At 47.9% G+C, this 10,226-nt stretch overlaps 3 protein-coding genes across 3 annotated transcripts in view; 2 read left to right on the forward strand and 1 right to left on the reverse strand.

Annotated features, from left to right (window-relative positions):
• Positions 1-88: 88 nt before the first annotated feature.
• FOXG_22204 (uncharacterized protein) lies at positions 89-1,637 on the reverse strand (the record flags this gene model as incomplete). Its single annotated transcript, XM_018402602.1, has 5 exons — positions 89-492; positions 550-617; positions 670-1,150; positions 1,289-1,495; positions 1,547-1,637. The coding sequence occupies 5 exons, from the start codon at positions 1,635-1,637 to the stop codon at positions 113-115; spliced, it is 1,227 nt and encodes a 408-aa protein (XP_018256402.1). The 3' UTR covers positions 89-112.
• Positions 1,638-6,025: 4,388 nt separating this feature from the next.
• Positions 6,026-8,047, forward strand: FOXG_16040 (uncharacterized protein; the record flags this gene model as incomplete). The annotated part of the gene is made up of 6 exons (XM_018396116.1): positions 6,026-6,068; positions 6,125-6,360; positions 6,417-6,785; positions 6,847-7,267; positions 7,318-7,656; positions 7,704-8,047. The coding sequence occupies 6 exons, from the start codon at positions 6,026-6,028 to the stop codon at positions 8,045-8,047; spliced, it is 1,752 nt and encodes a 583-aa protein (XP_018256403.1).
• Positions 8,048-9,672: 1,625 nt separating this feature from the next.
• Positions 9,673-10,226, forward strand: part of FOXG_16041 (uncharacterized protein) — a gene marked incomplete at both ends in the record, with an annotated part of 2,760 nt that continues 2,206 nt past the window's right edge. Inside the window, 2 exons of the mRNA XM_018396117.1 lie at positions 9,673-9,905; positions 9,972-10,182. Coding sequence (XP_018256404.1) covers positions 9,673-9,905; positions 9,972-10,182 — 444 coding nt within the window. The remainder of the gene's footprint in view (positions 9,906-9,971; positions 10,183-10,226) is intronic.

Genomic DNA, 10,226 nt, shown 5'->3' on the forward strand with positions numbered 1-10,226 from the left:
TTATAAAAAAAGATAAAAATATAAAAATAATAAAATAAACAAGGTTTAAAAAGAAATAAAAATAAGAAATTAAAATTAAAATAAGAGGCAGAGTTATAAAAGTAATATAGAGTTAAATAAAAGAAAGTGTAAAAAAAGAGATAAGATATTGAGGTGATTCCATCTCGATCAACTCAGCGGCACTCGCACCATCTGTATCGTCCCGCTCACATGTCCCTCTCCTACTCTTAAGCACATCCCTGTCTTGCTGTTTGTAGCATTTGCCGTGCTGACCCGTGCGGTTCGCGTCTCCGGAAGCACCATTGTGAGTATTGACCTCGGCGGGAATTGCCGGAGACCGACCAGAAGGAGGCTCGTTCGAGTCGGGATAGGTATAGCCCGCAAGAGCGGGCCATATATGGAGCAGCAGGGCTCGAATGTCTGGCATGCAAGTGCAGACCACTCCAACGCTGGCTTCGATAACGGAGTAGTACCCGATTGGAACCCAGTCCCCTAATCCGGGTGGTCAGTTATTTGGGCAGATATTTCAAGGCTATTTCTTAATATTACAAGTGGGATTCGGTGTGTCTGAGTATTCTTGTAGGGAGCTAAGCCGTAGTGCCGAAATCAAAGTAATACTACAGGCAGGCTCATTAGCGGGAAAGTGCCACAGGATCATACGAGACTTACAATGCCCCGACGGAAAACATAAGGAGGACATGGATCTTCTTCTTCCAAGGCATTTGCATCTGTAATAGCCGAGGCCAGGGAAGCACCATAATCCATACGTCGAGCGCGATGTTGATGATTGATACTGCATAAACGGCTGGTAGATATGCTATGCATGAGCCTTTGTGATCACCATCCCAACGCGTCCAAGCGTATGATATAGGTGAGCATTGGAAGACATCAACAATAACGAAGGTTATCCAGTACGCGATACATATTATATTGGTTCCATAGACAAACCGAAGGAAGTTAGGGTAAGCAACGAAGATGCGTTTGTAGAGCAGGAGGATGACGATTTTCGTTAGAACTATCGTCGTGTGGTACAGAGGAAGGGCGGCATAAAAGACCCGCAAATCCGTTAGACAGACCTCAAGCCCTAGAGATTGGGGGTGCTTACAAGTAGGAAGTGGGTTATCTGATCGGGTTCGAGTTGAAAGAAATCCTTGCCATAACCGTTCTGCGATACTGCGCGTTACTTAGCCTGGTTCCGCAACCCATCACCAAGCGAGACACCCACAGTAAATCAGGATAGTGGACAGGCCAATAACGGTGAGCTTTCAGTTTCATGTTAGCCCTGAACTCGTTCCCACAAGGTCAACACCAACCAGATTGACCATAGCAACATAGTCTCCGAATACCATCTTGCGCAATACCAGGTATCGCGTGGATAAGCGAGCGGCCATGGCGGCAATGGCTAGAGCAGTAAAGACGCTGATAATAGCCCCGAGCTTGCCACTCTGGTCGCGGACAGATGCATGGCATGCACCGGACATGAACTTCTGGGTGGCTTCGCACAGGTGTTAGCTAGGTTGGATCCGGATTGAGGACAGCCGGATACCCAGGCCTTCTTTCGCTGTGCAAGTTGTAAGGACGCATTGCTCAACAGCCGCAAGTAAAGGGGCACCTGCGCAACGGCATGCCATGTCCATAGTAGCGCAGGAAGTGATGTTTTTTTGCGCAATGCATCTCGTCTATTGAATACAGTGAGACTCGCAATCACATAGGTGGACCAGAGCGGAAGAGCTGACCGCGCAGGCAGGCAAGAGCCCTGGACCCGTCTTTGTCGCAGTGGTCCATCGAGCAAGACTGACCACCGGGAGGGCAGAGAAAAGACTGATCATAGTGATAGGGCTCTATGAAGTCGGTTACTGATAAGAGTGAAATGCAGAGGGGTTCGATGCGTCTGTTCAAGGAGCTCCCCAAGAGCGTAGGATGAAGTCGGAGTGTAGTCGGAGTGTGGACAGAGCCTGGAGGAGTGGAGGCGGGATGTTTGAACCTTTTCAGCCAGTCAACTTGGGGGATCCCCCGCGGCAATATCCATGAATTGCCCCGACAGACCCTAGCATCAGTGCAGAGTCAATATCCAGCCTGTGACAACGCCAAAACGACGCGCCACCGGGGAGGGGTGGAAGAAGACACACATGATAGGTGACAAGGAATCAAAATTTAAAGTTTATGGGAAGCTCTGAACTTAATTTGCTCTGATAAGACGAGATACCGTAGTAAGCACTGTAGCAAGTGGGCGAATGATAGGTGGGCGCCTGGGCGCGCCGCCTGACTAAGCCCCGGAAATGCATTCTCCGATTGGTGCTGCGAGACGCGCTCTGCAACACCTGTCACAGACAATAGTAATGCAAATCTTTATCTTTACCCAGAAAAAATAAAACTAGTCTGGACGTATATTAGGCACTTGGATCCATCCCAAACAGGAAGTTATTTCTTACGAAATCATTTGGCCGGCGGGTTTTCCATTGGCCAATAGCGGGAGTCGTAGCTTATCATTATGTCAATCAGGTCAGGGGTTCACAGGGGGACAGATAGTGGTGTGGAGCCCCGACATGCTCCCAATCATGGCCAATCATGTTTGCAGATCTAGCATCACCTCCATGAATTGGCAAAAGCCTCCGGGGAACTGGCTACATAAACCCTCGTCTCACCAGGGTGGCCCAAGTCTAGCTGGACCGTCGGTATTACAACCGAGAGAAATCAGAACTTCCAAACTGATGTTGGCCCTGTATGGTTCGCCACCGAAGCCACCAGTGGAACGGGTAGATGCACTGTCCTTGGAGCCTACGACAGGGGTATTATACTAAGATCGGTCATCGTATCGCTAATAGTTGACAGTGGCTCTATGCGAGATGATAAGTCACTATATGGACCGTCCTTTCCCGATGCTTCGACTGAGGAGAATGGATGGTAAAGGAATTTTGTTTGGAAAAGGCGACACAACTACCCGATATCGGATTTGAAAGACACAAGACCGGAATCTTCCGAGGTCACCATAACTTGAAAAGTGAAATTGCGAGGTATAGGATTTTCATTGGGGAAAGCCATAGGTTACGTATATCTAGTCACGAAAATATCCTAAATATTAAACTCGTTGTCATCTGCTTCTACTCCTGCTTCTTGAAATCTTTCCACGGGCCGCAATGTCAAGGAGCAGCCATTTGCGCCACTTAGAATAATAAAGTCGTCCAGATTTAGGGACTCTGGTATACCGTTTGGGAAAAGTTGCGTGGCGGTGGGAAGATCATTGTAAGAAGCCATCAAGCGAAGGTCCAGGGGCAAATCATTGGTATCGGGTATCCTCCCATTTTTCAGACACAAATTTAACATCGACGAAAGAAACAGGTAAAATTTCGGTTGGTACAGGAGTAGGTCCCCCCACCAACTTGCAGTATGTTGATTGACTTTGGATGAGCGCGAAAGGGAATACCTGGGAAAAGACTGACAAAACCTGCCTATGATGGTGCGAACCGCATCAAGAACCCAGTCTATTCCCGAGTGTCGGAGCCGATAAACCTGCATAGCTTCAAGAAGAAGCATGAGATTATGCTGCGTTTGATCGGGGTGGTTGACAACATCATGCTCGTTTAGGTCAAGCCCGGTCGACATGTTCCGCAGCCTGAGACTCAGGACATGCAGAAGAAGGGGAAATAATGTGCATCCTACCCTTGGATAAGTGTTAGCTTTCAAGGTTAATCCGAAGGGGTTCACTCTTAACGTACGCGCTGAGTGGCAGTAAAGGAGCAAGACCCGAGCGCACCAGCTGAGCCAAGCATTCTATAGTTTCATGGGTTGCACTCTGGACTCTTTCGCAGCTTATATGCAATCGCGTTGTTTTGATGCGAGGTAGATCTGTCATCATGGAGCGGCTGATGATCAGGACCCGGCAGTGACTAAGAACAGTTTCTGCGGTGCTTCGAAATCATGAGAAGGCTGTTATAAAACAGGGTCGAGATACGAACCAAGTATACATGATAGACAAGTTGGCAAATAGAGCGATCGAAGATTGTGTAGTGCCAGGTGATACAATACACCTATCGACCGACGTCGAGTTTCGTATTACTTTCAAACGTCTTTTGTAGTCGTGTATAAGATGTTCATATTGCTCAATAGATGCTAAAACGGCGTAATCGTCAACATGATTCGAGATTTTTTCTTCTAGAACATCCGTGAGTAGTACACAAAACTCCACAAATGCTTGTAATAGCTCAATGAGAGTCATCTTGGCGGCCCTATCGTATATCTTTGAGTGATCTATTTCTTCGTGCAGATCTGCCAGCCCTAGATACGACTTAGCGTTGAAGTCGAAGCTATCACGCGTGATTTGGATACCTCGATGCGAGGTAAGGGACAGAATGCGATCCCGAATGATGCAGCACCACCACAAACGCTTGAGAGTGTTGCGGTGCCTATTTTCTTCGGGGTAAGTTGACTGTCTGCCAAGACAGGGAGCATCATAGTGTTGAGCGCCAGACAATTCAGCATGACGAATTGCTCTACTAAGCCACATCGTTGCCAAGTCACAGAGGGGTGGCTGAGAATAGTAAGAATGCGAGAGGAGCAACGCTACTTGTGCTCTAACAATCGAGGGTTGTTCAGCCTGACAATCGTATAAGAGCTGTTTTCTCTTAGTTATGTAAGTTAACACCATGGACTTGGAGAACAATCTCACCTCAGCACGTTTATAGAACGTTGACTTGGCATGGATGTAATCCTTAAAGCCGAGGGACTCGACAACAGTAATGGGCACAAACTGTCCGTCAGTATGCGCAATTATCAACAAAGGTGAGCTTAACTTACACTAACCGACGTGTAAAGAATCGCGAAGAGAAGGATAAGGGGTAATGATGGTTCTGATATTGTTTCTACTTTGAGGTTGGATGAATATGATTTCCAAAATTGCGCCTCGTCGAGGATAGGCATTAATGGGTGTATATAAAGAAAGAAATGTTGGAAGAAAACATTCAAGGTGTCGCTATTGGGAACCTCGAAACAGCCATGGGTCCTGAGAAGACTTAGGTTCTGAAACATAACCGCGCCATAACGTGGAACACGTATGGGCGATTGAAGAGATATGGACGGAATGAGCCGAGGGTTGAGTTCTAAAGCCGGTCTAGGCATTGGAGTTCTAAGTCATAGTCGGTAAAGGTAAGACACCAGTACCACGTGTACGGCGATGCCGATGCAGGGTAGGCATTATCCAACTTACAGTTGCGTGACAGTGGTACTTATACGAAGGGTACAGTCTCTCTTGCCCATGGCGCAGTTGAGACACGGTTGGCTGGGACCAGAGCGACGAACACATTGAAGCTTCATCGAGCGACACCAAAGACAAGCCTGCGAGAAGCGCTTTCTGCCTCGGCCCCGCTTCCCTTGTTGAGGCTCGTCGGAATTGCCAATTGCAGGCGATGCCATACTGAACGCACTGGGCCCGCGGTTGGCCGAGTATGACAGCATGCTATGCGTCGGGTGATGGGTGAATTGGTGGCGTTGAGGCGATAGGGAAGTAAGGCACATGTGGGCATGTTGTTGTAAAGACCTTGTTTAATCCCTCGGACCCCGCGGCTACGGCGTGAGGTAGCCTTGGTTTGTTTATTCACCGATTGGCTAGTGTTGACCGAACAGAATCGGTTACTATGCAGCCCGAGAGTATGAAGTTTCATGCTAGTCTGATAACATCACTTGGCCAATAACAAGTATGCTTCAAGACCCATTTCCAGGCCGCCCCCTGTCGTCGACATTAACTCGTACTACCACGGCTGCTGGTCAAGTGTCGTCAACCCCACCAGCGATGGATATCGATGTATTCGTTATCACTCCTGACCCAATCACCCTAGCAAAAGAGGACTCCGGGGTAGATGGGTCAGAAAAGAAGTCGCATAGCCTCGGTTTTATCACTCTCTCAGCTGCTCAGCTGTTCTTAAAGACCTTGAAATTCTTGGATCTAAAGGACGTGTTCCAGTACACCTTCAGGTCAATATCGCATCCCAATTGGCATCACTTCGCCTCTTATTCACGCACTAGTATAGTCATGGTTTTCAAAACGCCGTCTTGGGTGCCCAAATTGCCTTTTGGTAAATGCACTCGACCTGCTCATGTAAGGTAGACATACTAATTGTCCTGAATCCAGAACCACCTGACAACATTCCTATTCCCGAGTTTATCAACAACCAGGCCTACGGTCGATGCCCCCTCGACAGATCAAAGAACCCATTTACCTGCAGCAAGACTGGTAAATCGTACGATGCTCGCGAGGTCGCAAAGAGAGAGGACTACCTCGCACGTGGTCTCCGTAAACACCTAACCCCAGAGGAGCTCGCAGGCTCGGAATGGAATCGTGTGGTTACAAATTTTAGCTACAATTGCGTAAGTTCAGTCTCTGCTCTTCTACTGTTATTTCATCAGCGTAACCGGCTGTCTAGATTGATTATGTCCCTGCCACACATGCTGTTCATCGCCTCTCGGGTATTGTTGCTGCTGCAAGCGCTGAATACTCTGCTGCTGATCTCGAATACCAACTACGTCAATCTGGATGCAAGACCATATTTACCTGTGTCCCCTTGCTACCACGAGCCTTGGAAGCAGCCGCTTCTGCCGGAATACCTCAAAACCGTATATTTCTTTTGCCTTTACCCCATGTGGGCAACAATGCTCCTGATCTTGCGACGATTGAGGACCTGATCGTAGCTGGACAGGATTCTCCGCCTCTTGACCCAATTATTTGGCCAGCTGGCCAAGGCGCAAGACAAGTGGCTTATCTGTGCTACTCGAGCGGAACTTCTGGCTTACCGGTATGTGAATAACTGAAGAACCCGCATGTCCCCGGAACAGAGCGCTCAACCTGCTTTGTAGAAAGCCGTCAAAATCTCTCATCACAATATCATTGCAAACATACTCCAGCTCTGTACCTTCGAGTCTATGTCGAGACGCAAGCAAGACCTCGCTACCCAAGTCACTCTGGGCCTCCTTCCGTTCAGTCATATCTACGGACTTGTTTTAATAGGCCACTTGGCGCCCTATCGAGGTGACGAGGTTATCGTACAAATGTCATACAATTTGAAAACCCTACTTACAGCTATTCAACAGTACAAGATCCAGAAGATGAGTGTAGTGCCCCCTATTCTCGTCCAGATCTTGGCTAGCCAGGACCAATGTAAGGGCTTTGATCTAGGCAGCATTCGACATGTGCACACTGGTGCCGCACCACTGGGGCCAGAGACTATCACGCGTCTGCAGGAAATATACCCTCATTGGAAAATTATTCAGGGCTTCGGTATGATTGTTGCTGCTGATATGTCAACTATTACTCACCGTACACGTTAGGAATGACTGAAACCGCCGCCGTGGTGTCAATTACCGACGACTTCGATATCCTAGGTGGATCTTGCGGTTCTTTGCTTCCTCACACAAAGGCCAAAATTATAGATTCAGACGGCAACGAAGTTCATGAATATGATACACCCGGTGAACTGTTGGTACAGAGTCCATCAGTTGTTTTGGGCTATCTCAATAATGAGCTTGCTACTGGTGAAACCTTTGTGTACCACTCAGACGGACGATGGCTGCGCACTGGTGATGAGGTTATTGTACGTAAATCTGCCGCAGGCCATGAGCACTTGCAGGTCGTCGACCGGATCAAGGAACTCATAAAGACCAAGGTATGTTCTCTGAAGCCTGTGATGACTTCGCTAATAACTAATTTTTAATAGGGCATCAAGTTGCCCCTGCCGAGCTAGAGGCTTGTATTCTGACTCATACATCTGTTTCTGATTGTGCTGTTATTGGGGTCAGGGACGAGCGTGCTGGCGAAGTTCCAAAGGCCATCGTGGTTCGAAGTGTCGATTCTCTATCGAAAACAGAGGAGGACCTGGCACTGGATATCGCAAAACTTGTAGAGGACAGGAAAGCGAGGTATAAATGGCTGAAGGGCGGAGTCAAATTCATTGATTCAATCCCAAAAAGCCCACGCGGCAAGATTCTGCGTAGGATCTTGCGGGATCAAGAAAATCAGGCAATCACGCAGGCTGCGAGAGAAGAGCGGGCCAAGCTGTGAAACTGCTTGGCAGTGAGATGTGTTATTTGTTATTTCGTATGTAGATAAAACTTGATTTGTGCCAATGCGGGCTTGCGTAATTGAGTTAATTCGTTGAGAAGGTTGGCCTTACGCAGCCACGGCGGGCAAGATGGCCAAGAATGGTGCCGAATATGTGAGGCTGCGCAATAATGGTCCGGGTGCTGTTACCCCTGACACAACAAGAATTTCGCTTTGTTCCTACCGGCCTAACAGCTCCCGAGCAGGGCTCTTCGTGGAATGCCCATATAAAGGCTAAATTGAAGCTCTAATTAAAGATAATCGGCCCCAGTAGGTCTTGGGTAAGGAGGTGGGTGATATATAACCCAGTGATCGGAATGGTCTGGTATGAGTTGGGATTGGTATGGTAAATACCGCCAAGACTTGGTATGGCTTGAAGAAATCTCAATACCATGGTATTACCAGCATATCAAGTCATACCAGTAAGGCTAAATGGGCTAAAAATAGGCTGAGTTGGTGGCGCTAGGCAGCTGGGTTATGACCAAACTGGCTAGCACCTCAAGGTCAAGAATTTTCTCGGCTTAGAACTTACAATCCTACAACACGTAGTTGACCCATTTACGGTATTGAGGTATCACCTATGGAATCTCCAGTTCCAACCTTGCCGTCCTCTCTGGCTACAGGCTCAACGCCATTATCCTTCAAGACTCCTACACCGTCGCCTGCTCCCATACTACCGTACCTGTCTCGACGCCATCACTTGCTCCCCTTCAGTATCCCGAGCATCAATGAAGTCGATGATGACGTGGCGGAATGGGGGGTCCTGGTGTTGGTAGCTCTCACATTCAATCCGGCAATTTGTGGAGAAATCATGACCCAGATCAGGCGCTCTAAAAATTTCCATATGCGGTAATGTGCCAGCGGTGCGGTTCTAACGTATTTCCCCACCACCCCGTACACCCCTAGACCTCGCACACTTTTCCCACCAAAAGCTAGTATTTATAACTATAAAAGTAAAATACTTATAAAATAGCTATTTAAATAAAATAAGACGTTTTAGGATATTTAAAGGTTAAATTTTCTTCTTATAATATAAAATATTTTATATATAAGTTATTACTTAAGTTATATAAACTTTAATATTTAATATTTTTACTCCTTAAACAGAGAAAACGCTGTTAATGCCTTTATTTTAGGCGGAAAGTGGTGCTGTTTTTGGAGGCTTTAGCAGTGCGGGGCCAGATAACAACAAGAGGGGGAGGACATGTACTATATACTTATGCTGCCCCTGACGCACTGATCCCTGTACATGCCAGGGCCGCTGCGGAAAAGACACACATCCCCATTTTGGTCCCCCTCCATCAGCGACTAGGTGTCTAATTTCAGCATCCTTTATGCTCTTTGTGTCTTCCGCTGCTTACAAGTCATGCTGACCGCGTCAAGAGCATTACTTGCCGCCCGGGGTCGATCTGCGCGAGCATGCCGTGAACTTCTTAGACCATAAATGGCGGCATCGACCACGTTTGAATCCTTCGTCTATCTGCTCTCCCTCTCGTTCACTTTCTTCACTGGTCCTTACACTCATTCCATTTCTCGCCGCTGTTCTTGATCACCAGCCTGCTTACCTTTATTGAATGCCAGACCCGATGACCACCAGCGCGACTACGGCCAGAAATGGTCTGCATCAATGCCATGCATCTTTCCTCGAGCGCTTCAATGCCAGACAAGCTCAAAGTCGAGCCGCAAAGCAGAAACCCACGCTCTCGGTGGAGGAACATGCTGCTCACCGCGCGCAGCTCGGCAACGTGCGTTTCATCAAGCCCAGATACTCTGAGCAGACCGAGATCAACGTCAGCGGCATCTTTAATAAATGGAGGCGGTATGTGATAAATACCCCCATCGCTTCCCTGTAACCTTGTTTGTGTACTGACCTCCTTGTGCACAGCTACTGCGTTGACATGAAGGTCGGCGAGTGGAAGGCGACGCTCGAGAACCTCGACCGTGGGACGACGCAAGACTTCCTCCTCTACATTTGCGAGCGATACAAGATCACATCATGGGGCAGCGGACACGAGTACATTCGCCAGTTCCAACAGCTTTACACAACAGTAAATGGCCAGTATATGGATCGGAACGACACCAAGGAAGTGTATAAGGTATGTCGGAAGTCCTTTCTGCCTGGCTGTAGCGGTACACCAGA

The sequence above is a fragment of the Fusarium oxysporum genome, genomic scaffold (assembly GCF_000149955.1).
Source record: "Fusarium oxysporum f. sp. lycopersici 4287 supercont2.30 genomic scaffold, whole genome shotgun sequence".
Lineage (NCBI taxonomy): Eukaryota > Fungi > Ascomycota > Sordariomycetes > Hypocreales > Nectriaceae > Fusarium > Fusarium oxysporum.